Source organism: Fimicolochytrium jonesii (assembly GCF_025526975.1).
Source record: "Fimicolochytrium jonesii strain JEL569 chromosome Unknown EV422scaffold_13, whole genome shotgun sequence".
NCBI classification, from domain to species: domain Eukaryota; kingdom Fungi; phylum Chytridiomycota; class Chytridiomycetes; order Spizellomycetales; family Powellomycetaceae; genus Fimicolochytrium; species Fimicolochytrium jonesii.
The window spans coordinates 221,452-246,260 of NW_026515680.1; the positions used below are offsets into that span (position 1 = coordinate 221,452).

Sequence of the window (24,809 nt, forward strand, 5' to 3'; positions counted from 1 at the left end):
TTGGACGCCCTTCGCTGGGTAGGGTATTACAGATCGGGCGATGGGGAAGGGTTAACTAAACCGCCACTGAGAATTGCACAAATAAGACGGCGCATCGTTTTCGGTACAGACGGAACCATCAGCGATGCATCGATTGATTATATTCGCTTCATGCTGGAGGGTATGCTTTCAGAACATATGCAGTTTGACCTCAGGGTGGGTGGAGTATCGCCCAACGGAAGTAAAGTGCGGAGCTGTACGTGTCTCTGGACATGGCAACCGACTCGTGTACAACGCGCTGGAAGCGGGATGTAACTCGTCGTCGGGAGCGTCGGCTGTTTCTCCAGACGCTGAACAACTTTTTATCCAACCGGAGCTTCGTGCGTGGACGCCTCGCTCAACGACCAAGCATCTATACGCAAGGCACGCTGAGAGAGAAGGGCCCCGGGCGTACAACGCCTCGCACGTGAAATGTTGGCCTGATTTTCGTCGTTGTGGGCGCGGATCGGTGTTACCATTGGCAAAAGAATGAGAGCAGGAGGAGCTACCTGAATACGTCTATTAGGGCAACCCATTCCAGACGATTCAGCGGTACGGAAGATGGAGTTCAGATGCGTTTGAGAGGTACAGTACATTCGGTCGCACCCCGAGTCCTTAGTGGAGCTGATGTGAAGGAACTGGCTCGACACCCCGCCCTATTTTTTTCGAGCGGTGACGTACAACATCAGCACCAAGCACGTCGGCCCCACCAACAACGAGGTGTACGACTGGCTGTTGAGAAACACACGCAGGGGGGTGTGTACGCCTGTTTGATGTGCGCGTTGCCGGCCGTTGTCTTCCTCCCAGCCGCTAAGTTGCCCGTAAAAGTGGAGGATAACCCCATTGCGGACCTGGTTCTCGTGGCAAATACACTTTCGGACATACAGCGCACTCTTACGCACGTTGACTCATTCATACAACGCCTTGAAATGATCTTGGAGGAAGGCGGAGTGTTACTGAACATCGCCAGTCGCCAAAGCAAACCAAAATGAGGGTTTGACCCTCACCAGGCTTTCAGTTGAACAGAACGTTAGCTCGAAACCAACATTGGCTACCATTGAGACGTCGTCTCCATCAACGCTGTTTCTCAATTCCCAATCTCGAGAGCAGTGGTTGAAGACTTTTTAGCCGCCAGATCTGATGACCATTCGAAGCAACGCCATCCGACGGGTTCGTCATCCCGCACACCAGAGCGGCCACTACAACGAAAATGTGATCATCACCCCGATCTTGGGCCGTTCAACAATCCAGTCGGCAATCGGTTGCGTTGACCAAAGTTCCAGACATACTGAATGCCGGGCGTCTCGCAGTTTACTGGGTAAGGGGGCAACTGAGCGTATGAGGCTTCGCTCAAATCTCCGACCGTGGTGGTGCTTACGCCCATGGATGTGCGATCCGAGTCTGCCGCCCCGCAGTTGGAGGTCTGAGCGGGCGGAAGAAGAAGCTGTTGGTTTTTTCTATTCCGGTAATGACTGCGTCTTGGAATTCCATATGGCTTGGGTAACAGTAATGTGAACCGCATGGAGGTCAATGGTTCTTGTACAGCAGTGTACGTGGAACATCATGGCACCATTCTAGCTATGGGTTGATGGGGGGGGGGGGGGGGGGGGCGGTTCGATGGCCCTAGAGATATGGGTTGTCACACTACCGTACGGTACACTGGGTAGGATATCACACAATGCAGAGGTTGAGTGTACGGCAGCCTTTGGAACGGGTCGTGATATACATTCTTCTTCCAGCAGGGCGCATATCATTCCTAGCAGAGGGTTATCGAAATAACGCGTCGCCGCGTGACTTGTCCGAAACACTCGGAAAGTCCGAAAGAGCAGGTTTGAGCCAATGCACTCATTACTGCTACGGCGCTGCATAACAAACACCCACTGCACGTCCGCTGGCCTCACAAGTCTTCCTTAGCCCCTACAAAACCCAGCCGCCTCGCTCATTACGCTGCTGAATTGTCTCACTTGAAATTTTGCTACGTTGGCAGGTCAGGCCACAGCACAATGCTCTCCCACGCAGCGCCCGAGGAGTTCCAAGCGGACATCATCTTCAGTCCAAATATGCACGCCGACGACACGCAATTCACGTTCCTCGAGTTACCGAAAGAAATTGCAGATCGGTATTTCAAGGAAGATGCTGAGGAGGATGGCGGATGCGTGTTGGGGGAACGGACTGGGTGGGTGCAGCTTTAACGAAATTTGTGCAGTTGGGGGGTCGACAGTGTCATAACTGAGTGTATCACACGCCAGCCTAGTCATCCGCGGCCTAGAATCCGACGAAGCCGTCCTCTGCACACCCACCACGACCTACGCCCTCCGCAGCGTCCAGACATCAAACACCATGTTACTCCTCCGTGAGTCCGTCAGAGATGTAGATGAGATGGACACTGGCGGGGAAGCAAGACGGTTGTACGAGATCCACGAAGCGATGACAACTTACCAGGAGATGGTGCCGTGTCAGCCGCGGTTGGATCGGTTGAGGCAGTTGTTGGAGGAGGCGATGTATAGGGGGCCCGGGGAGGAAGCGGGGATAAGGGCAAGACGGGTAGGTGCGTGTCGCCAAAGACGCATTGGGGTGTAGCGTACTGACGGGATGTTTGGGAGATATAGAAACAGGATGGACAAGAGATGAAGCTTTATACCACGGACGACTTCCGGGATATGATCCAGGCTAGTGATGCGGAGATACAGAAGGGGCTTGAGGATGTGGGCGCTGTGTTGATGGATGGTAAGCGAGGCCACCCAGCCCGTTTTACGGATCCCTGACGTCGCAGCTCACTGTATATTGCCCCATTGTACAGGCCGCTGGCGGCTCTTGGATTCAAGCTACAAGACCTCCACCCTCAAATACCTCCTCATATCCGCGATCGCCGAAGACATGTCTATCGACAGCCTACCGGAATTGACTTGCGTAGCGTTGATGAAGGAAGAAGGCGTCCCAGAATGTGTTGTGAGACAGCTGTTGCGGTATTTTGCGAATGAGGTGGAGGAGAGGGATGGAGGTATGTTCAAATGGATTGTTATCGTATGGAGAGTAAATGGCTTACGACATGCAAGCAGAAGTGTTCTACAAGTTGTCAGAGGACAAGATTGGACGGTATCTCGGGGAGCAGCTGCTTGCGACCGCTGAGGTAACTATTCGCGCCTGACCGCATTCTATGGTTGGCAGGATGGTTCTCACGCCTTGTCCGCCACCCAGCTCCGCCAAACCCCCCTCGCAAACTTCATGCGTACATGGCGCGAGCACGTACCCGAAAACATCTCAATCGACATACAAATGCTGAAGGTGGCTGCTGTTTCCCCCATTCTCTCACTATATCCCGCTCTATGTCCTCACACGCTTCACTCGCAGGGCTTATGTCTCCTCGAAGAATCACCCAACAAAACAGTCATCCAATACTTCCCTAAATCGTTGTTACCAATGGACGCCAAATCGCGCTTCGAAACGCTGTTTAGGTGTAGGAAGAAGTGGAGTGGGGCGGAGATTATGCCTTACGGTAATGTGAAGTTTGGGTATCATGTTATACTGCTTTGGGGTGGCGAACTTCTCACTGATGATGTTATGGGATGTGATTTTTTTTTGGTAGTTGAGGATTTGGCACCGACTGCGCAGAAATTGGATGCGGTATTGTTGAAGTTTGCGAGGGTTTCGAGGGTGGGCGGGACGACGTTTTATACGAGTCGGTATGCTGTTAAGTGAGGGGTGGTATCGTATGGAATGGATGGACATGCAGCCGGCGAGGGGGGACTGGGCGGACAGACGAGCGGGTAGATTCGAAGTTTCCCCGGTGGCATCAGCATGGCGTATTGGACGGGAAACCACCCCTCCCTCACATTTGTCGCGGCGGCGTATGTTCAACAGCGCTCTCAGTAACGTCATAGCCCCCTGCATTCGACGATATTCATCGCGGCGCCGTATGTCCTGTGATAGTACTCCCCTTTCCGATAGTTTGTAGCATATAGATTAATAGAAACATGGAAGATAGACCCGCCAGTGTACGGCGCGGAGATCATCAAAAGGAAAGGTCCTACGAATGATCTGTTCAATGTCCCACAACGAATAGCACCGCATCGTCCCATCCCTCCGACATTGGAGTCCAGCGATCCGACGCATCGCTCTTCACATCCATCATGTGCCACAGTCGACCTTCCCTCTCGGTGGCATCCACCGAACGGGGAATACTGCCTCGAGACGACCGCGTCCACGCCGACAAGCCAGATGACAGTCCTCCTAAACACTCCTCTCTCTGAGCGACAGCGAGCGCGAGCGGAGGAAGCCGCGCTGCAGGTGCAAGTAAATGTGAGCGACAGCGAACGGTCGTCGTCATTACTCGTTCGACTATCAAACCATCCCTTGCCCGTCGTTCCCATCCACCCACCCAATCATCCGTCGCCCGTTCGTGTGGATGTATTCAAGGTTGGAGCCGGTGTGAACCAATGACCATTGTAATGAGCGACAGCGAACAGCAAATGTGATGATGAATGTTCGTTTTTATTACGGCGTTATGTATACAGAAACGATCATAGATTGCACGCGTTTCAGACGGGAAGTGCAGGCGATAAGCGACGACGAAGCCGAAGGGATACGTGCCAGCGAGTGAATGTTGAGCGAGAGAGGAAGCCGAGACAGCGATAGAGTGGTGAAACTGCTCTGGACAGCTGAAAGTACAGTAGACGTAGCTCTGTTGGGCGTGTTGTTTGTGAGGAAAGAAGTGGCCAGCAAACGCGTCTTCCCATGGCAGCTTACGGAGAACGCGACGCGCCAAATTGTTTGGAATCCGATCGCCTCCCTTCATGGTTATTTGCACGTCTGCCGGTCGATGACTTTTGAAAGTGTCCCGCAACCGAGGACCCTCCCATCTTCATCCCCCAGACAGATCCTTTGACGAACGCTAATCAAAACGACATGCAAAAACTGCCCCAAATGATTAGGCGCCTAAACAGAAGTGGCCAATCGCCCCCCCCCCCCCCTAAGCTGAGTCTAACTTGAAGGACTAAGGCGTGCATAGCTCGGCGGTGTAAGATTGGGGATTTTGGGTGAGAAATAGGGTTGCACTGGTAGATAAATACGGAGCCCCATCAGCCTCTCCCTCTTCATCAACACCCGCATGACCACCCTCCGCCTCCCCTCTCTCTTGCGCCACGTCGCCTTCCCGCGCACACCCGTCATTTCCAGGTCTTTTGCGACGAAACCCGCAACAATGGCAGGTCCAGTCTACTCGAGCATCGAAACCAAGCTGACGGAGGCACTACAGCCGACTGTTCTGGAGATTGTAGACGAGAGCTATAAGCATGCCGGTCATGCTGCTATGAAGGGTTTGAAGCCAGTTGAAACGCACTTCAGGTGGGAATAGCGGAGTGAACGAGCAGGGAATTGGTTCGGTCTGGGAGACCGAGCGTAGGGGCGGTCGACCAGAGGGAACGCCTTCGCGAGCGAAGCGAGCGACTGCGACGAGCGAGGCGAGGCGCAGGGATGCTTGAGGCAGGCGAGCCATGAGCCGAGCCCTGGTTCGGCGGTCTGGAAAACCGAGCGTCAATGAGGTCGACCAGAGCGAACGCCTACGCGAGCGAAGCGGCGCCGCAGGCGCAATACCTGTGAGTAATAGCGAACGGTCGTTCTTAAGCGATGGCGGGCCCTTATGTGAGCGAAAGCGAACGATCGTTTCTTACTGGTTTTTAGTGATCATCGGTGGGTTGATGATTGAATGTCGATGGTTGGATGGGTTGATGTGTGGCTTATGGTTGATAGGTCGATGGGTGGTGGATGGATGACGGTTGCTGGGTCGACGGGTTGGTCGATGGTCGGTGGGTTGATGGTCAATGGTTGACTGTTAACGCATGTTTCGTCCCGTGGGATATAGGGTAACGGCCGTTTCGTCAAAGTTCGAAGGCAAGCGTCTCGTACAAAGGCATCAGGTACAACTAGCGACGCTCTCTTTTTCATCAAAGTATTGTCAACTGATACAGCTATATATGTCGATAAACAGCTAGTGTACGAAATCTTGGGACAGGAGCTGAAGGAGGGTTTGCATGCGCTGTCGTTGTCGACAAAGACGCCTGAGGAGTATCAGAAGTGAGAAATGGATACTGAACGAAGTTGGCCGATGGTCGAATGTTGGGCAGCATGAAGGTTGCGTGGGTGTGCGACTTGCCGGAAGTGCGGAGGACGGACGCTACCCTACCGATAGTTGTAGAAATCGTTATGCACCAGAACGGCTTTCGTTAGAGCCGCATCACGCAGGTGCTCGGCTCTAGCCGTCCAAAGCCAGGCGTAACGAGATGCTTCCTCGCCGGTGCAAGCTCTTCCGAGAGCCGTGGCGAAGAGCGTACTAGGTCTCCATTCCAAATGGTAGCCTAGACATGTGGGCATTAGGCCAGAGGATGGATCTTAGATCAAAGTGCCTTCGTGATAGATTGAAATCACCGACCAAAACGTATCAAATTAGATTCACCGTCTACCTATATTACTCTAACCTGAACATGGATTCTAGTACATATGAGACACCGACGCAATTATACACCGTTAGAAGCACCCCCTAATCACCGATCAGTTCTCGACTCCTTCCTTCTTGGCGGCGGCAGCACCATCTGCGGGGCATAGTCCCCATGATCCCCCCCACCACTCGAATACTCAAAAGCCGGCCTAAAACCCTGCCGCACCTCCATAGCCGCAGTATCATATATCTCGGGCACAGGAGTTCCATATGTTGGCCTATGCGGCGGCGGCGATGGCAGAACCCCACCATTCCTCGCCCAACTCTCGTTCAAGGCAAGGTCGCTTGGGGAGCTCTCATCTGACCCTTCCTCGCCGCCGCGGGACTGCGAGCCAAATGTAGACGCGGATAACCGGACGGGTACTGATGTCGTCCGTTTTGCGCCCTGCGCTATTGGGCTTGGAGGGTAGGGACTGGTGATGTGCCCCGACCTGTCGTGGGATATCGCGCTGTGGTATGCGGCTCGGGCATCATCAATCACATGGAGTTGCAAGTACGAAGAATCCGCCTTCGGCCCGGAGGTGGTTTCGGTGACATGCTGCACTGACCCGCGGGGTGGGAACTCGTAGTATTTGTTGTAGATACTATTGGTGGGTTGATAAAGCTGCTCCGGGCTCGACCGCGCCTGCGGCATCCGGTGCATCGGCGGCCCGTTCGGCGTCATATCCGCCCCCACGTCAGCGTTATCATACCGCGATTGGTGCGTCGTCCGCGGGCTCTGCGGGCGCGGACTGCGATAAGGCAGTTCATGCACGTACTGCTCCTCCTCGAACATCTCGGTGCTGGGATGGTATCCCAACCCAGTCGATCGCGAAATTGAGCGTCGCGAGACCCTTCCCATCGACGATGCCCGCATGACAGGCTCATGCGCCGCGGGCGGAGAAGTGGGCGCGGGGAACACGTAGTCCGGTTTCGGAGACATTTTGGGCATACTGGCGTACGAGAATTTCGTCGAATGCGCCGACGGCCGCCGTTTCACGTCCGCCTGCGGATCCACGTGCAGATCGTCCATACTAGGCAGGGCCGAATGTCCCCTCAGCGGTGCCGACGACACACTAGCAGTCTTTGGCTCTAACCCCAACGCGACCTTCCATTCCTTTATAACCTGCGGGGATATCAAGATGATGACGTTCCATAGCCCAACGAACAGGCCGATGCAGAGTCCGAAGGCGACGAGGTTCATGTTTGGAAGGTGGGGTTCGGCGAGCGGGGCGCAAAAATCTTGGGCGTTGGTGGAGGAGGCGTTTGAGGGTGGGATGAGGGAGAATTTGACGATGCAGGTGAACCAGTCGGCGGCCCAGGAGGATTTGGTGGGGTCGGAGGCGAGGAGTTCTTTGACGGAGTTGTAGGTTTTTGTGTAGACCAGCTGTGGGAATCAATCGTTGTAAGTCATGATGGCCTCGGGGATGAATGAATGTTGGATGTACGAGACACTTACGTAGAAAGCAAACCAAGCAACCTGAGCAACAAAGGTAAACAGCGCCGGACGCCACTGCATCTTGATCTGCTCCGAAAGCATTTTCTGGCTCTGACTGCTGTGGGCGCGCTTGGTGACGATGTACATCCATATCGCGGTGATGATATGGAGGACCAGCATAGTGACGACAAGCGCCGCTTGCACGAAGAAGAATAGTTCGTTGGCTTTGTCGGTTGAAACGGAGCATCTGATTGATAGGGGGATGGGGTCAGTCAAACAGCCCTCCCCAGTGGGTGCGAGGAAGAGTGAAGTCAGCAACGACTTACAGAAATCCAGGTTGGGCTTCAATATGTCTCCCCGACGCAACCAACCCCGTCAACGTCGCCGGGCCCCCAATCACAAATGCGTACACCGCGTATCTGAACCTTTCCATATGTCTCGACTGCCACACGACACTAAAATGCAAGTTGACGACGATCGCAAACGCCGCAAACAGACACAGATGCACACCCCCCACGAATAAGAGACCCTGGACCGCGCACGCGGAGTTATTATCCCAATTCGCCGCCGCGATCCCATCAGGAGCACACTGCACGTTGCGTTTCACATTCGGGAACGCTGCCAGCGACGACCCGGTGTACAGCGTCAGCCCAAAATTGTTGAGGAGGATCAGGATGCCCTGGTAGCGGCGGCGGTTGGGGAGGATGATATGCGTGATCATCAGGAACAGGCCGCAGACGAAGGAAATGAAGAAGATGACCTGGTAGAGCACCATGAGGCGGTCGAGGTAGCCTGTGGGGTAGAAGCTGTTGGCGACGGGACAGGGGACGCAGCACCGGAGTGTTGGCGAGATGTTGACGCAGGTGGTGGTGTTGAGAAATGTGCCCGGGGCGGCCTGGACGAAGGGTTCGGGACATCCTGTGAGGAGGGAGGCCATTATGGGTGGGCTGTTCAGCAGTTTGGGATCTTCGCTTTCCTTGAAGCCGGTATATACGCTCTATGAGAGAGACCTGCTATATCTACGGTTAATGAGAGTATCTAGCTGGCGAAAAGAGACTAGACTTGCCAACGGAGACTTCGACGGAAGCGAAGGGGGGAAGAAGAGCATCGAACACTTGCACACCTCAGTTCAGCCTCCCCTCCGCCTATGTTTAAATCATCAGATATCTTTCGTTCACCATCTCGAAACAAAAAACCGCACGATGGCGGGATTGTTGTGTCGTTATGGTTTTTCGGTCGTGATCATAAGGATTTTTGCCTCCCAAAACCGGGATATTTCAGTGGCGAGTCACCATGGCAGGGCCATGGCGGTATGAAAAGGCTATTCATAGCCGACTGGCTTGGGGACGCTCGGAACGCTCACCAGCCCTCGCAAGGTTGCGCTTAACTGGTGGAACTTTTTCGCGGCGCTCCGATATCTGGGTAATGCCCTCAAAAAGCACGCTAAAACGCGTCCTAACGTAAGCGTGGCTTGTTTTGTTCGCGGTTACATTCATGATCGTGCACAACTGAGACGCAAGCCCCGCGGGTAGCACATGCGGATGGGATGGAAGACCTTAGACTGGGAGATTCCATGGAGAAGATGCCGGGCGACCTCTGAAAAGCTGTGCTACGAAGGAAGAGTGTCACCAATGACCACGGCGGAGGTCCGACGCGAATAGAGAAACCGGTCATTTCTGGCATTGGCCACTGTTAAATCTAAGCGAAATAGCCAGACGGACGCACGCTTGATTGCGGTGTCGAGGTTAGGGTCAAGGCTTGGAGCATTGGGTTTTATGTTCCACATCTCCATTGACCCGGGCCTGGCTAGTGCACGTTTCCATACAGTTTTGGATTCCACTTCGTCATGTCCAATGTCAACGGCTCCCACATATGTCCATTGATCTGGCGATTCGTTCGCGCCCGGCATTCTTGGCCTTTCTTGTCTTCTCTCACATGTCATTGCCTATGAAGCTCGGCGAGATCTGTGCAGCAGGACGTACGGTCATCTTTGCAAGGTCGAGGATATCTGTGCAATAGTAGGACTCGAAGCATTTGAACATCCCAGTTGTCATGTTGATAGTTGCAGCGTTGAAGTGTTCCACATCTGCATTGCCAGAGGCTGGGGGGGTCCAGTAGTCCAGATGCACTTCGCACAAACTACGGGTAGTAGCCCAGATTGCCGTATGAATTCTGTTTGAGCCAGGTCAGGCTACCGGAAACGCCGCAAACATCGAACACTTACGGCCGACAGCCTTTGGCGTTCAGCGAAGGAGGGTGCAATGTCAGCCTGAGGATGTCGACGAAAAGATAATGTCGAGCAGAATAGACAGCCGACGGAATGTATCAGAGTGGATATGCACTGTTTTGATGATATGTTTTACGTCTCTTATATATTAAAACAAACAAACACGGTAGTGACCAAAACAACACAATACAACACAGAGCAAGAAAAGAGCAATCAAAGTGTCAAAAAGATATATGAGTGACTACCCGCCCAGTCCCGAGCCCCAAAAAAACATATTCAACAAATCAAAGATGAGGGTGAGGGGGAAGCGACTCCATCCCACATATTCATGACAGTGCTTGTACTCTAAACGGCAGGGGTAGGGGCAGGAGGCGCAGGCGCCACTGCGGAGATCTCGACAACTTGGGTGGCGACGAGGGTCTGGGAGGGGCGGGCCTCGACGATGGTACCGGGGACGACGGTGGGGACGAGGATTTCTGAGGAAATTGTGAGTACTTGCGGGACGACGACGGTGGCGGGCACTTCGACGGTTTGGGTGGTTTGGACTGTGTAGGGGACTTGCTCGGTGATGTACTGTGGACCGAGAGAGAATGCACATAGGAGAGTCAGAACATTGTCAGGCAAAGAGACTGCGAGGAGCAGTAGCAAGATGAGCATAAAAACATACCTGAGTGATAACGGTAGGGTAGACGGTCTGAGTGTACCGCGTGACGACACCGTACTGCACCTCCAGCGTGCTGGTGGGCTGGATGAGAGGCGCACCGGGCTCGATGATGACGGTGGGCACCGCGACTTGCGAGGTGAAGAACGTTGGAATGGGAACGTTCACATCGACGACGGTGGTGGCCAGCACCTCGCGTGTCACGGCGACGGATGCGGCGACCGGGACTGCGGTTTGCCTGTGAAGCGGAGGGAACAGGACACCGATCAGTCAAATGTTCAAATGGATGAGGGAAAAAATTCAACATGAAATCCAACACCAAATACTTACTGGACAACGGGAACAATCCTAGTATCAAAGATAGTCTGCACGCCAACCACGTTGGTCACAGCCGCCTGGACAGCGGTGGCAGCCTGCGTCACGGCATTGGCGACGGGCGTGACGACCGCATCAACGGCCGAGCTGACGGCGGCAACCTGACGACCGAGCTTGAAGAAAGGCGCGGCCTGGGCACCGGTGGCGCAAGCGAGACCAAGGATAACAGCGGCGGCCTTCATATTGACGATGAGTGTTGAGAAATGGGAAAGGTAGATGTGTTCGTTCGACAAGACGCGAAAAGTGCTGCTGTACGGTGAATGAGAGGTTCGCTAGACCTGATTGCTACTACGTCGTCGTCTGATTGCAGAGTTGTTCGCAAGTTGGAAAATATCGAAAAACGATGCCGGGGGGGCATGGCGACCCCCCTGTCTTTATATACTGCCACGCCGAGCTCCTTTGCGCCTCATATCGTACCTGCAGCGTAGGGACCGAGGTGGGCCTTCAATGTGCCTGACATCATTCCCGCCCTGTGAGTGACGGACCGCCCGCGGACATTTCAATGGAGGGGAGGACCCGAACCGTGCCGTGGTAAAGCCACTTGAAGCATAATAGCGCGCATAGTGTCATTCGTAACGACTTCGCCATAGGGAAGGTGAGGTGCGGGCACTGTGAGGTTACCTATTGAAGTGCAAGAACAAAGGATCGGCGCCATCGTCGCCCATTTTCTGTTTCGCCAAATGCACAAATGAACGTGAAAGCGGCGTTTTTGGCCAAGAAATGGCGCATCAAGCGCGAGCATAAATGAGCAGATCAAACGGTACGCTGCTCGTACGCGAATGACGCAATGAATTGGACCAGAGAAAAGCATGCTTGGCATGGCATGCGAGATACTGCGTTGCGTTTAACCTCTTCCAAATGGCGTGCGCAAAAAGTGCCTTAAATTGTAAGGACGCGAAGCTGGACGCGAAGGGGGCGTCGACCCCTTCCCCCGGATGGCCCCTAGAGGGCTTCCCACAACCTAAACATGATGCTCATCATATGCCGAGGGCACGTTGATCATCCCAATCGATCAAATAAACCATTTGATGGAGAGGCTCACACATGCACGTTAAACCTTATACGAAACTGAAGCAGCACCGCCCGTTCCCATCGATGTGTAAGCAAGCGCACTGGCGCATGCAGATCATCAACTACAATTTTGCTGCGATGCCTCCTCACATTACTTCAAAGGGTTTCTCCGAGGTTCTCTTGGACTCGTCTCGCCCTCTTTATATGCTTTTATGCCGCCGCTCGGCGGCCAACACACTCCACGCATTTCGATGCAGATTGAATGACGTCGGAATGCGGAACGCCTCCTTGTCCCCCATTCGGAAGGTTCATTTCCACCCGGAGGTCTGAAAGTTGTTACTGCACACCTTCTCTGAATGTACGGAATGTACGTCGATCGTTCTATGTTTCGCTTGTGCATGGACCTGTTGGCCCGCTTCGATGCCCTGTCAAACGTCGGGACGCTGGCTTATGTAAGATATCGTCGCGCTGTCACTTTCCGCGCCACGTGATGAGCTTGAATGGAAACTGCGCGCCGAATGTCCCCGGCCAAAGTCATACGGACCAATACCGGCGGAAGTTGAAGGAACCACGTGCCCCCGGTACTGTCTGCGTCTACTGTAATTACTAATCCGTAAATGACGGGCGACCCCACTTTCGCGCGTACAAAGGCAGGCGTTGAAAAAGGGCAAGGCACACTCCCCAGCGCTCTCCCTCACCAGGCCCAGTAGCATATCCGCCACTTCCCCAACAGAAAATGGCCCCCGCAAGACCGCGACCGAGGGATCTAGAATCCGGCCGAGCGAGCGAGCGGACTCCGCTGCTTCACGCGTTGGGACCTGCTGCCATAGAAGTTCCGGTGGTCAACGATGTGAATACGGCAGCGGCGGACGCTCAGTTGGTGCAGAGATCTCCACGTTTGCTGTATTTGGATCATGTTCGGGGGTTGTTGATGGTTTTGCAGAGTATTGATCGTGAGTTTCGTTCATCTGGTCACTTTTTGAAAGTTGTGGGATTTCCCAGTCGCAGAACGACGAAAATTGACAGTCATGGATATGGTGTTGTTCCGGAATAGACTCGCGATACTTCCTGTCGCGGATCTCGCTGCCGCATGAAGAATGGTGGAACATGCCTGATTATCAAGGGAGCTATTACCACCTGCTTGTTCGCGGATTGTCCGCGATTTGTGCTCCTGGTGCGTTTGCGGTGAACATCTGGTGTCCGTTTCTGAATATGGGCTGATTTGTTTACAATTGACACTCTCAGGATTCATGCTGACGATGGGTAAGCTACGACCAAACTGGGAGTTGACTGAGTGTGGGTATCGGGAGCCTGATACCTTCCCGTTGATTAGGCATGAGCATCGTTCTCTTCAGCAACAGCAGGATGCGGCTGAACTGGCCCTGGTCCAAAATCTTGAACCATTTCTTCCTTCGCGGGGCCGTCCTGGTGGTGGTGAACTGGGCAATGCGTAAGTCCACCCTCCCATCCCCCATCGTGCCAAAACTAATCCGAACACTCCACCCCTGCAACCCCAGAACCAGCCTTCGCCTCCCTCGTCACAACCGTCCTCTTCGCCCTCGGCATCAATATCTTCCTCGGCGCCCTCATCCTCGCCCTTGAACACACCTCCACCACGTACCTCACCACCCTCCTCCTCAAACGCTCCCTTCCATCCGACACCGCCTCCACCCGCGCTACAACGGCTAGCATCACACTCTACGCCCTTGCCGCAACCCTCATCACCTGCCTCGCCAGCTGGTACACCCCTGCCAAATCCCACGCCGATGATAGCTTCAACCCTTTCTTCCGATTGTTTTTCCTACCGTCGAAAGCGGCGGACGGGCTGTATAGCATGTACCCACCGGTCCCCTGGCTTGGGATGGTCCTCTGGGGCATCGGGCTCCAACGGCTCATCTCAACCTACAACTTCTCCGCCCGAACAACCGGGCTCGTGCACGCCGTCCTCGGGACGTTGATGTGGGTAATCTTCATCCCCTTGCGGTTGAACGAAGGGTTTGGCAACATCAACCCTGGGGAGTTGCACCCGTCACCCAGGGAGAGTGTGATCAGTTTTTTCAACTTGACAAAGTATCCGCCGAGTGTGGTGTATACGTGCTGTACGATGGGGATTGTGCATTGGGTGTGTGCGGGGTTTGTGAGCGCCGAAGGGAGGTGGGGGACAGGGTGGTGGGGGGGTGAGGGGAATGTGTTGGTTGTGTTTGGGAGGTCGGCGTTTTTCTTTTGTGAGTGTCGACATCGGTTACGCCTTTGCCCGGACATTGACGCACTGACTCACTCGTTCCGTTATATCCCCATAGACATCCTCCACTTCTACGTCTACCGCACTTTCCAATGGCTCCTTATCCTCTTCCACTTCATCACCCCCGGCACAGGCTGGGGCGACCAGGCAGGCAACCTGCCCGACCCATGGTATTGGCTCTCGTGGATGGCAGGTCTGGTCGTGCTGTACTTTGCCTGTGAGCGGTATGGACGGTTCAAGGCTGGGACGCCTGCGGACTCGCTTTGGAGGTTCTTTTGAGAGACTTTGGTCATGTAATTGAACTTCTGTTTTTTGAGGGACGCTTTTCTTTGGCGTACGGAAGACGTTCCACTACGCTAGTTTCAGTTTCACTGTATCTAGAATACACCGTTTTTGTGCTGCCACTGCCACACGCCCAAAAGACCCAAAACCACCCTCCAACCCCCCTCTCAAACCCTCGTAACAACCCTCCTCCTCCCCTCCCCATCAACCATCACCACATCCTCAATCCTCACTCCACCCACCCCCCGAAAGCCCTCCACAACCTCCCATTCCACAAACCGTCCCAGCCCGGCCTCCCCTTGCGCCTTCAACACCTCCCACAGGGCTGGTATGAAATAGATCCCAGGCTCGATGGTCATGACGTGCCCGCGCGGGATGAGGTAGTTGGCTTGTGGAGATTTGAGGGTGACGAAGGCGGGTGGGGCTGTGAGGGTGGAAGCCCTGGAGTTGAGGTATTTGGAGGGGGTGGGGTCGTGCACGTCGAGGCCGACGGGGTGGCCGAGGCCGTGGGGCATGAAGACGCTGCGGGGGGAATGGGGGTGAGAATTGGTGATCGGAGAGGGAATTGCGAGTGTGAAGGGGGCGGACGTACTATAGTGCACCGGCTTCTAGGAGTTCATCCACAGAGAATTCCGGTTTGAAGAATCCGTGCTTGCTCAGGCCGGTGAGGAGCGACCTAGAGCGGACGATAGTTTATGAGCACAGGGCCTTCCGCCCGTCAACCCCATACCGCCCCATCGCGCATCTGGCGAACCAACCTGAACGCCACCCGATTGACCTCCTCCAACTCGACGCCCTCCCCATAAGTCTCCCACGCCTCGTTCTGCGCATTCTCTACAATCCCGTACACAACCTTCATCTCCTTACTCCACCGTCCATGTCTCGCATACGTCCTGGTAAGATCGCTCGCATAGCCGCGGTACTCGCCCGCCGCGTCGATAAGCACGAAGGTGGGTTTCGGGTGGGATGTTATGGGGTTGTAGCCGGCTGTTTCGTTTTCGCCAGTGCGGTAGTGTAGGACGGAAGCGTGGGTGCCGGCGCCGACTATGGGGGGATAGGCTTGGAGACGGGAGGAGCAGGTTGCGGAGAGGTGGGTGAAGAGGGAGGCGAGGGTGATTTCTGGGGTGTATGAGGAGATTTTCGTATGAGGGATTCAAAGGTCTCGCGATAGGTTTGGAAGGGAGGCCGATACGAGCGAGAAAACATCACATACCATTCACATGCCTTCCGTGCCGAATCTCCTTCTCCACCTCCCGATGCACCCACGCCGCCACGCGACCAGCATACGCAATATGTTCCAACTCCGCTTCGTTCTTCACAAACCTCGCCTCCTCGAAGGCCTCCCGCAGCTCCTCACTCTCCACCATGTCAACCTTCTCGGCCTCTTTGCCCAACGTCGCGGTCAACTCGTCCCGCCACAGCGTCAACACCGTCCGGTTTCCCAAGAAGGTGGGCACGTCTGCGATCCTACCCACGCGCTGCACGTTGAATTCTCGCGCGAGCACCGCTGGGTCGGCAAACCCGCCTTCGAAGATCATCTGGCGCTCTGTTTGTTCGGGGAGAAACATGGAAACGTTCAGTTCGGTATCGTCCTTACGGTCGACGATGACGACGGCGTCGGAGATCCCGAACCGCCCCAGGATATACATGACATTCGACGACGTCCTCCAGCCTGAGTTTTCCATGTCGCTGTCATCGCGGTGCGTGCGCGCGCTGGTGGGGAGGGCAAATGTCAAAGGCTTTCCGCCGAATTTTTCGCTCAAGAGTGCGTTCAGGCGCTTGCGGTTTGCGGGGAGGGGATTGGATGTGGGTGGGGAGAGGGGACATGGTCGGAGACGGGGAGAATGCTGTGCCGACGGGTTGGCATGGTTATTGAGTGTCAAGTGGGAGAGGCAGATGACGGATAGGAGGATGCAGGCGGCGAGGAGCCAACGCTGGACTCTGGGCCAGGAGCGGGTGTTTTGGCGGGCGTCCGAGGCGGCGGGTGGAAGACCGTTGAGCCGAGTTTTCTTCTCCTCAATGAACGAGTCCATGTTGCCTGTGTTGTAAACTCTATTCTCTCATCAACCGCTCGCTCGCAAGTCGAGGTTGCCCTGTTGCCCAGCCTGTTGCCCATATACGGGAGGAGATGCTACGCCGACGCGCAAATTCCATAACACACAGGGCTTCACAACCCCGGCATTGCGACACCAACCCTGTCACATTTCCACAGCACATACAGTACATACAGGCACCTAGATACGAAGACACGAGGTGGCGGCGGCGCTGCCAATATCTCGGCCTCTCGATTGCCTGAGAGACTTAGCGCTGCTTGCGGTTCGGGCACGAGGACCCTGAGGAATAACGAGCCTTCCCATTCCCGCTGTCACCCACCCTCCTACGTCGTCCTTCCTTTGCGCCCTGATTACCTCACTAACTCTTCCCGCGTGCGTCCGCTCCCATCGTTCATCGGCGACATCCCGCATTCCCGATGCGTGTTCGTCGCCCTCATCGCGCGCAAAATCGGCCACTCTCGCAGCAGTATCGAGGTCAAAAATAGCGAACATTAAAAGAAGGTCTGGAAGGGGTTGTGGCGAGCATCGCTTGTCAAGTTTGGATTCTGCGGTCTCATCTTTACAATGGCTAGAAAATGGGGGATCACAACGAAAACCCTCTTGTTTGGGGGTGAAGATAACCCAGGATCTGCAAAACCTCTACCGTATTTCTAGTCTACAGTCCATCAATAGTGTAAGAATGTCTCTGTTCGGATGGTTGTTGTGACGGTTTTTCGACACCGCATTTCGACACCCAGGGCTTCACCGAGTTGCCAAAAATAACCCATAGGGTGGTGCCTTTTCTTTATTTTGGGCAGCTCAACGTGCAACCCGCCAAAATGAAATCGGGGATAAACCTGTCAAGCATTATACTGGTCTGAAAAGCCTTTGTACCGCTGGTAACCCTTCTCCTGGAGGGCTCGCTATTTCGGGCTGCATCGAACATCCTAACTGTACTTCCTCTCACTTTCGGAAACTTTGCAGCACGGAGGATCTGAAATGTATAAAAGGAATGGGAGATGTGGCACATCCTCGATACCTGCATTCACTGAAATACCCTCTCATACTTTGAGCATACACCATCGAAAATGTGGGCTGCATCTGCTTTGATAACCCTCGTTGGGTGCGCCAGCATTGTCAGTGCTGTTCCTGTAAGTTTTACATCACATCACTTTACTTCAAACGAGTCCGTTCTGACCCATATTGTTCTTTAGCAAGCCGCAGGTCTATCCGCCGCAACAACCGGCACCTGGTCAAAGGTGTACAATCTTCCCCTCAGCCCGCTCTCCGCCGCCGCCTCACCTACGGGCGAGATCCTTCTGTTCTCCGGCAACAGTCCCGGAGGCTGGCTCTACACCAACGACGGCGGAAACAGAACATATTACACAGTCATCACCATGGCCCAGCTGTTAAATGAACAGCCAATCACGCTGCAGACAGCCGAGACAACCGAGATGTTCTGTCCGGGAACCACCAACCTCCCTGACGGATCCATCATGGTCAACGGCGGAAGCGGGCCCATCTCGACCGTCATGTACAACCCTGCAACAAAAAAATTCAACGCGGCTGGTCAGATGAACGTGCCGAGGGGTTACCAAGCGAACATCCTGACGACATCGAATAAAGTGTTTACGATCGGCGGGTCTTTTGTGCGGAAGTACGGTAAATACGGTACCGGTGGACGGGATGGCGAGCTGTTCACTCCCGGTGTGAACGGTGGGCTTGGGTCGTGGGCTATTTCAAACCCCAAGGCTGGTAATATCATCGGCGGAGTTGAGAATGGGCAGCCTAGTCCTGACCCGGAAGGGTTGTACCGCAGCGACAACCACGCGATGTTAGTTGCGTACCAAAACTCGGCGGGAGAAGCGATGGTCCTCCACCTCGGCCCCGTCCCAACGATGCACGCCATCAACACCGTCACGGGAACAATCACGTCGCTCGGGGCCCGCGGCACGGATGTGTACTCCATGAACGGCAATATTGTGCATTGGAGCCCGGGACGGGTGTACAAGACCGGTGGTGCAACTGCGTACGGAAACTCGAACAGCAGTGTGGGTCTGACTGCCGCCAAGGCTGCGTTCACCATCAAGTTTGCCGACCTTCCGACTGGTGGGGCCATCACCGTGAAGAGGACGACCGATATGAACTACCCGAGGACGTTCTCGCACTCGATTGTTCTGCCCGGAGGCAAGATCTTCATTGTCGGCGGACAGACTAATATTCACATCTTCGAGGATACGACGGGCGTTTTGATTCCAGAGCTTTACGACCCGGCATCGGGGACGTACACCTTGCTTCCCGCCATGGCGAAAGCCCGCAACTACCACTCCTTTGCGCTGCTGACAAAGGACGGGACCGTGCTCGTCGGCGGTGGCGGCACACGTCAGAACAAGTGCACCACCCCGGGAGTTTCCCCGTGCACGAAAGATGTGCATTTCGATGTAGAAGTGTATACACCGCCATACATTTCGCAAGGCCAAACCCGGCCAATTATCACGAAAGTCAGCACAGGAACCTCAGCTCCCTACAACTCCGTTCTCCTCAAAATCGGCCAACCCATCACCGTGCAAGCGACTAACTGCGGCAGCAGATGCTCGTACGAGCTCCTTCGTCTCGGGAGTGCTACGCACAGCGTTACGAACGACCAGCTGCGTGTGCCATTGACGACCAGCGCGAGGAACGCTGCTGGCGATACGGCGGCGATGTATACTGCGGATTTGCCCTTTGTCACGAGCGGGTACTATTATTTGTTCGCTATTAGCTCCGCAGGCGTTCCTAGCGTTGCTTCTATTGTGCAGGTTGCGCGTTGAGCGGGTGATCTAGATCGTACTCTTCTCTTGATTGTTGGCTGGCGTTTTTCCTCCTCTTCGTTCTGCCGCATACCACCCTCTCCTCGGACGGTTTTGGCGTATGTAGAATAATCGATATAGATGGAAATCCTGGTCGAAAAATAATAATCTGCATATTCATTTTCTTGACCGCCATAAGCCTTTGATTGTCGAGATGTTTCACTATCGTCCAGGTGCAGTATCGTCCATTGCCGTTGCCATTGCCATTGCCATTGCCATTGCCATTGCCGGTCCCTCCACCGCCCCCTTCTCCCGAAGCGGCGCCGGCTCCGTCACCATTGTTGTTGCGCCTCCGAGTGACAGGACGACGACCGGTGCTGGAGCTGGATGCACCTAGCCTTCGACGCCCAGTGGACGCCTGGCTTTCGGGGCTGCCCATGGCTGCCCGAGAACGGAGGGTTAGTGTCTTTTCCAACTCCGGCGGCGTGCAACTCAGTATCATTTTCGCTGCCTCCGTGGCACTCCAAGTTGAGCCACGAGTTTGGCCAACGTGCCGTCAGGATCGTCGGACGGTTTGGTGACGGGTTCGCCACCGAACTCTTCACGACGTAAATACTCAAAGTAATCCTTTCGAGAAGAGAACCCCCAATACCACAACTGTGCAAGATCCGGAAGGGGCGCCGTGGGGTTGGTAAAGAGTTGCTGTGTGACTTGCGTGAACGTACACGCCGGTTTGATGTGTTGTTCCGACGCAACTGTCGGTTGAGTGGTTTGCGCCGAAGGTGAGGTCAACTGTTTGTACATTCTTTCTTTCTTTCTTTCTCTATGAGCGCCCGTCCTGTAAACACAAAGTTAGAAAACAAACGAAGGCACGGAAATAACCGCAAGTCGACTCACCCAGGTAGGGCTTGTGTAGACGAATATTTTGAGAAAAACACTGCAGCGGGCTCACCGCACGGGCTGTCGGTGGTTTTCGATGATGAAAGAAGAGGTACACAAGTGGTGAGATGGTGGGTGCGGAAATTGACATGGGGACGTTCATGAAGGCAGAGCGCGACGGTCGTTTTAGGTAACTCAGTATAGCAGCACAATGGAGGAAGCACTGGTGACATTCGGCAAACACAAAGGGAAGCCGGTTTCCGAGCTCGTCACGGACACCAAATACCTCGGCTGGCTCACGCAACAGTCCTGGTTTGCGCGAAATCCGTTGTATAACGTTATAGTCAAGCACCAATATGGCGAGAAGGACGAGCCGACGCCAGAGCACAACAAGCTGCAAAATCGATTTTTAGACAGAGGTTTTCTTCGTCGTTTCGTTTCAAGAGCATATCCCATTTACTCGCCTGATTCTTTGAGCGCTGATGTGTCCTGTTCGGGATGTTTACGGTATAAACGAGCGGTCCTTCACCGGCCGTTTCATGCAGCGTTTCAACAATGCAAGCAAACACAGTGGCACCGGGCTGCCAGAAGCCAGCGGAGCACAAGCGGTGCATCTCCTTTTGGAGCAGTCATGGTACTGCAGAGCATTTGGTCAGGAGGAGAAGCAAAACGCTGCAGCATCACCGACTGGCTTGCCGGTGCTCCCCGGAGGCAGCCGCGGCTAGCCATGATATTCCAATTCGTATGTACAGGAGCCGGTCACATCGCAGCAGCATCCCGTCCATGATTCCCCTATTTACAGCTATATACCTCTTCCTGATGACCGAATGATTCACCGCCATGTGTTTTCAAATTCGAGACAATCGTGGCAGGACATCTAAGCGTTCAATCGGCAACTTTCTCCTCAAATGACACTCTCCTCCTCGTCCTCCTCACACTCGAAGAAGGTTCACTCTCGGCAGCATCATCTAGACCATCAATCATCTCCATCGCAATCGCCTCCTGACTTCCCTCCCTATCAACAGTCTCCGCCGCCTTTCTCGTCCCTATCGCAGCTCTGGCGTACCCTTTCCCACTTCTCGCGCCCTTTCGCGGTTGTTTTAACGTTTTCGGCACAAAACCAGCAAAAGCGGCCAGGTCACGGAAGAGTGGAACTTGATGGAGGATGAGTTTCCATGCTACAAACCATGCTGCGATCCGGATGGCGCGACGAAAGAGAGGCAAGTTGTGAGAGGAGACGTTGAAGCAGAGGGGACGCGTAATGACCTGCTTTTACCTAGCGCGATGCACACACATAGAAGAAGGACAGACGCTAGATAGACTGCAAGAGACTGCGCTGTTTTCCCTAGAGTGCCGAGGAGGGGGGAAGTTGTCATTGGAGCGATTGGGCTTGCTCGCGACCGTGGGGTTTTATGTGCGGTATATGTATCCCTTCGAGATATGGACGGTTTTAGTGCGGGAAGAACTGGCCACTGTGAAAGTATCGTGGCGGCGAACGAACGCAGACAAAGTGGAACCAGCTGGTCGACCGGGTAAAGAGGCTTGCGAGGCGTAGGCTGGGCGTAGGTCTGGGCGTAGGTGATGACCCGCTGCCGAACAGCGTCCAACTTCTAACTGACTTCTAACCGGCCACGCGTCTTCTGCCTTCCAGTTCTTGCAATCGCTGTATCCGCCTTGGTAGCATTGCTCACAACTACACACAACATAGCATCACTGGGAGAGGAGGTAAGCCGGAAAGCTCGGAAGAGACTGCTTCTTCCAAAAGGGTAGCTGGGTGTCTCTCTCTTTCCGTTCAAAGCGCCGGATTCCGCTTGTAGTCTTCCGTTCCAGGGGTTTGCTGGTTCAATTTACATCGCGTGGTCATCTAGTAGACATCAAAAACAGCTCCGAACAATGGCAACCACAAGTGCAGACGACCGCCGCACTAAAGTCCTGGCGGACTATCGGAAAGAGCTACTACAGCACCGTGAATTGGAAGGCAAAGTCAAAGAATGTGCGTTTTGGAATGTTTGCATGCAAAAACTGCGTCGCAACAGCAAACTCTAACGATCTATACAGTGCGGCTTGGCTTGCGGCAGTTAGAGAAGGACTACGACAAGACCGAGGATGACATCAAGGCATTACAGAGTGTTGGTCAAATCATCGGCGAAGTGCTGAAACAGCTGGACGATGAGCGGTGTACGTTCCTAGAAGACATTACTTTATTAAGCCCTCGTCGCTTTAGCGTCTGACTGATACGCGGCACCCTTTCAGTCATAGTGAAAGCTTCCAGTGGACCACGCTATGTCGTCGGTTGCCGAGAACGTGTGCCGAAGGACAAACTGAAGCAAGGGACCCGTGTCTCACTTGACATGACGACTTTAACTATCATGAGGATTCTTCCCCGCGAAGTCGATCCTCTCGTGTATAACATGTCGACCGAGGACCCTGGAAACATCTCTTTTGCTGGTATTGGAGGATTAAATGACCAAATCAGGGAGCTGCGTGAGGTACGGCTGCCATAGCGCCCGATGTGCGGGTCAAATGCTGAAGGCTCACTATCGACTGTTTGCGATAGGTGATCGAGCTTCCATTGCTTAACCCTGAGCTGTTCATCCGTGTTGGAATCAAACCGCCGAAAGGTGTCCTGCTGTACGGGCCTCCTGGAACTGGGAAAACACTTTTGGCGCGTGCGGTAGCGAGTACGCTTGAGTGTAATTTCTTGAAGGTGGTGTCCAGTGCCATTGTAGACAAGTACATTGGGGAGAGTGCTAGATTGATCAGGGAGATGTTCGGTATGTGTACTGATACCGCTCTCACGCGGGGTACCCCTGTTGGAAAGCAAAGTGAAGATGTAATCAAATGACCATTATTTTTAGGCTACGCCAAAGAGCACGAACCATGTATCATATTTATGGACGAAATCGACGCCATCGGTGGACGTCGTTTCTCCGAAGGAACTTCCGCCGATCGCGAAATCCAGCGCACGCTCATGGAGCTTCTCAACCAAATGGATGGATTCGACTACCTTGGGCAAACGAAGCTCATCATGGCCACGAACCGACCTGATACCCTTGATCCCGCCCTTTTGCGTCCTGGGCGACTTGACCGGAAGATCGAGATTCCTTTACCGAATGAAGTCGGGAGAATGGAGATTCTGAAGATTCACGCGAGCGGGATCACCAAACATGGTGAAATAGGTACGATTGAGCGACTGCATCAACCTTAGTTGTTCACTCTGAGGTGTGCCATTCCTCACAACCCCTGTTTTACCCAGACTACGAAGCCGTTGTAAAGCTCGCAGACGGATTCAACGGCGCCGATCTGCGCAACGTGTGCACAGAAGCAGGAATGTTTGCCATTCGCGACGAGCGCGACTACGTTGTGCAGGATGACTTCATGAAGGCCGTTCGCAAGGTTTCAGAGTCGAAGAAGCTTGAGACGAAGCTGGATTGTAAGTGGATTGTCTTGCGTTGTTGGTCGGCTGGGCGTCCGTGCTGTTTCGATACTGATGCTTCTCTACGTATCATATCTAGACGAGAAGGTGTAAATAGGACAGGCTTGTATCTGGTTTCTCGAGATGTATATTTACATTTTCAATCAGAAAACCAGTCGTACGAAACATACGATCAACTGAGCTTATACTGTGACGTGGTGTGCCGTGTCATGGTGACATCTGGTACATGACCTATTCGAAGAGGAATGTACGGATGTTTGAAGACACGCATGAATCGCACAACGGATTTCGCCACTCCAAATTTGAATTGACCTTTCCGAAGGCGTCCTAGCAAAAGGGCGTCTCCGCCACAGGCGCGTAGGGAACAAGCACAGTTGGACCTGGACACACTCCGCTCCAAAACACTCTCAACAATTACAAAGGTTCACATCAATGGCGATCAAACGCGTGGATACCCAAGAGCTCCCGAAGTGCGTCCCGTCGTGTTTAAGGTATGCCGGCATGCTACCCGGTCCGCCATCCGAACTTCCTCGTCCGCAAGCTGTTGCAAACCCATACCTACCTTGGAATCGCTGCCGATGCCGGCTCTGGCGATGCAAAGGTTGGCTTCGCTTTTCGTTGGCAAGGTTTCCATTCCAGCGCGTATTTTCTGGTGGAGGTCCTGTTGCTGAAGTTCTCGACGTCTCTGGATTGATCTGGGAGGCTATGCCTGAAATTGGTGTATGAGGAAGTTATGTTCCGCGAGATGAAAGGTGGAAGTTTCAGCACGAGTAGAAAGCCGGTCAATCTTAGTGTCAGTTTGCAAGCGTCGTGCCAGACCCTCCTAGCACGTCAAGAGATGCCCTCTTTGTTGATGGCGGTGTTTTCCACTTCCTTCCCTGGTCATGGAGCGGGTGCATTCCATCAGCCCTCTCTCTACATAGTCCTGTTATTCTTTTGAATCAAC

At 54.1% G+C, this 24,809-nt stretch overlaps 9 protein-coding genes across 9 annotated transcripts; 5 read left to right on the forward strand and 4 right to left on the reverse strand.

The window, feature by feature from the left end:
* Positions 1–1,858: 1,858 nt before the first annotated feature.
* Positions 1,859–4,016, forward strand: EV422DRAFT_530871 (sister chromatid cohesion protein Dcc1). Its single transcript, XM_053070433.1, has 8 exons — positions 1,859–2,194; positions 2,268–2,562; positions 2,628–2,745; positions 2,819–3,019; positions 3,078–3,148; positions 3,217–3,303; positions 3,370–3,514; positions 3,605–4,016. The coding sequence occupies exons 1-8, from the start codon at positions 2,022–2,024 to the stop codon at positions 3,715–3,717; spliced, it is 1,203 nt and encodes a 400-aa protein (XP_052925153.1). The 5' UTR covers positions 1,859–2,021; the 3' UTR covers positions 3,718–4,016.
* Positions 4,017–5,218: 1,202 nt separating this feature from the next.
* Positions 5,219–6,094, forward strand: EV422DRAFT_567858 (bola protein; the record flags this gene model as incomplete). The annotated part of the gene is made up of 3 exons (XM_053072583.1): positions 5,219–5,361; positions 5,879–5,933; positions 6,005–6,094. 3 exons carry the CDS (start codon positions 5,219–5,221, stop codon positions 6,092–6,094), a joined length of 288 nt encoding a protein of 95 aa, XP_052925154.1.
* A 320-nt stretch (positions 6,095–6,414) lies between these two features.
* Positions 6,415–8,970, reverse strand: EV422DRAFT_70110 (uncharacterized protein). The gene is made up of 3 exons (XM_053074322.1): positions 8,255–8,970; positions 7,950–8,175; positions 6,415–7,877 (listed from the first exon to the last, which is right to left on the reverse strand). The coding sequence occupies exons 1-3, from the start codon at positions 8,863–8,865 to the stop codon at positions 6,558–6,560; spliced, it is 2,157 nt and encodes a 718-aa protein (XP_052925155.1). The 5' UTR covers positions 8,866–8,970; the 3' UTR covers positions 6,415–6,557.
* Positions 8,971–10,209: 1,239 nt separating this feature from the next.
* Positions 10,210–11,619, reverse strand: EV422DRAFT_578767 (uncharacterized protein). Its single transcript, XM_053073295.1, has 3 exons — positions 11,147–11,619; positions 10,823–11,054; positions 10,210–10,728 (listed from the first exon to the last, which is right to left on the reverse strand). Exons 1-3 carry the CDS (start codon positions 11,371–11,373, stop codon positions 10,501–10,503), a joined length of 687 nt encoding a protein of 228 aa, XP_052925156.1. The 5' UTR covers positions 11,374–11,619; the 3' UTR covers positions 10,210–10,500.
* Positions 11,620–12,745: 1,126 nt separating this feature from the next.
* Positions 12,746–14,808, forward strand: EV422DRAFT_70197 (uncharacterized protein). Its single transcript, XM_053074324.1, has 6 exons — positions 12,746–13,155; positions 13,257–13,376; positions 13,448–13,465; positions 13,536–13,652; positions 13,720–14,427; positions 14,503–14,808. Exons 1-6 carry the CDS (start codon positions 12,939–12,941, stop codon positions 14,721–14,723), a joined length of 1,401 nt encoding a protein of 466 aa, XP_052925157.1. The 5' UTR covers positions 12,746–12,938; the 3' UTR covers positions 14,724–14,808.
* An 85-nt stretch (positions 14,809–14,893) lies between these two features.
* On the reverse strand, positions 14,894–16,759 carry EV422DRAFT_506682 (peptidase M24, structural domain-containing protein; the record flags this gene model as incomplete). The annotated part of the gene is made up of 4 exons (XM_053068583.1): positions 14,894–15,248; positions 15,319–15,402; positions 15,485–15,845; positions 15,940–16,759. 4 exons carry the CDS (start codon positions 16,757–16,759, stop codon positions 14,894–14,896), a joined length of 1,620 nt encoding a protein of 539 aa, XP_052925158.1.
* Positions 16,760–17,579: 820 nt separating this feature from the next.
* On the forward strand, positions 17,580–19,666 carry EV422DRAFT_70220 (uncharacterized protein). Its single transcript, XM_053074325.1, has 4 exons — positions 17,580–17,658; positions 17,744–17,760; positions 17,833–17,910; positions 17,974–19,666. Exons 3-4 carry the CDS (start codon positions 17,848–17,850, stop codon positions 19,567–19,569), a joined length of 1,659 nt encoding a protein of 552 aa, XP_052925159.1. The 5' UTR covers positions 17,580–17,658; positions 17,744–17,760; positions 17,833–17,847; the 3' UTR covers positions 19,570–19,666.
* Positions 19,667–19,807: 141 nt separating this feature from the next.
* On the reverse strand, positions 19,808–21,097 carry EV422DRAFT_70253 (uncharacterized protein). The gene is made up of 3 exons (XM_053074326.1): positions 20,714–21,097; positions 20,446–20,508; positions 19,808–20,386 (listed from the first exon to the last, which is right to left on the reverse strand). Exons 1-3 carry the CDS (start codon positions 20,881–20,883, stop codon positions 20,047–20,049), a joined length of 573 nt encoding a protein of 190 aa, XP_052925160.1. The 5' UTR covers positions 20,884–21,097; the 3' UTR covers positions 19,808–20,046.
* A 1,223-nt stretch (positions 21,098–22,320) lies between these two features.
* Positions 22,321–23,956, forward strand: EV422DRAFT_550782 (P-loop containing nucleoside triphosphate hydrolase protein; the record flags this gene model as incomplete). Its single annotated transcript, XM_053071795.1, has 7 exons — positions 22,321–22,420; positions 22,486–22,605; positions 22,681–22,916; positions 22,985–23,201; positions 23,286–23,606; positions 23,684–23,860; positions 23,943–23,956. The coding sequence occupies 7 exons, from the start codon at positions 22,321–22,323 to the stop codon at positions 23,954–23,956; spliced, it is 1,185 nt and encodes a 394-aa protein (XP_052925161.1).
* Positions 23,957–24,809: the final 853 nt, after the last annotated feature.

Coding starts and splice junctions, on each gene's coding strand:
- EV422DRAFT_70110 (XM_053074322.1), bottom strand. CDS start 8,865: ATGGCCTCCCTCCTCACAGGATGTCCCGAACCCTTCGTCCAGGCCGCC. Junction 8,176..8,254: donor GAAGCCCAACCTGGATTTCT/GTAAGTCGTTGC, acceptor CCTATCAATCAG/ATGCTCCGTTTCAACCGACA. Junction 7,878..7,949: donor TTGCTTGGTTTGCTTTCTAC/GTAAGTGTCTCG, acceptor TGATTCCCACAG/CTGGTCTACACAAAAACCTA.
- EV422DRAFT_70253 (XM_053074326.1), bottom strand. CDS start 20,883: ATGGGATATGCTCTTGAAACGAAACGACGAAGAAAACCTCTGTCTAAA. Junction 20,509..20,713: donor TGTTGCGTGAGCCAGCCGAG/GTATTTGGTGTC, acceptor AACCACCGACAG/CCCGTGCGGTGAGCCCGCTG. Junction 20,387..20,445: donor TCTACACAAGCCCTACCTGG/GTGAGTCGACTT, acceptor TTGTGTTTACAG/GACGGGCGCTCATAGAGAAA.
- EV422DRAFT_70220 (XM_053074325.1), top strand. CDS start 17,848: ATGTGGGCTGCATCTGCTTTGATAACCCTCGTTGGGTGCGCCAGCATT. Junction 17,911..17,973: donor GCATTGTCAGTGCTGTTCCT/GTAAGTTTTACA, acceptor ATTGTTCTTTAG/CAAGCCGCAGGTCTATCCGC.
- EV422DRAFT_70197 (XM_053074324.1), top strand. CDS start 12,939: ATGGCCCCCGCAAGACCGCGACCGAGGGATCTAGAATCCGGCCGAGCG. Junction 13,156..13,256: donor GGTTTTGCAGAGTATTGATC/GTGAGTTTCGTT, acceptor GTTCCGGAATAG/ACTCGCGATACTTCCTGTCG. Junction 13,653..13,719: donor GGTGGTGAACTGGGCAATGC/GTAAGTCCACCC, acceptor CTGCAACCCCAG/AACCAGCCTTCGCCTCCCTC.
- EV422DRAFT_530871 (XM_053070433.1), top strand. CDS start 2,022: ATGCTCTCCCACGCAGCGCCCGAGGAGTTCCAAGCGGACATCATCTTC. Junction 2,563..2,627: donor CGGGGATAAGGGCAAGACGG/GTAGGTGCGTGT, acceptor TGGGAGATATAG/AAACAGGATGGACAAGAGAT. Junction 3,304..3,369: donor TCGACATACAAATGCTGAAG/GTGGCTGCTGTT, acceptor CTTCACTCGCAG/GGCTTATGTCTCCTCGAAGA.
- EV422DRAFT_578767 (XM_053073295.1), bottom strand. CDS start 11,373: ATGAAGGCCGCCGCTGTTATCCTTGGTCTCGCTTGCGCCACCGGTGCC. Junction 11,055..11,146: donor AGGATTGTTCCCGTTGTCCA/GTAAGTATTTGG, acceptor TCCGCTTCACAG/GCAAACCGCAGTCCCGGTCG. Junction 10,729..10,822: donor ACCCTACCGTTATCACTCAG/GTATGTTTTTAT, acceptor CTCGGTCCACAG/TACATCACCGAGCAAGTCCC.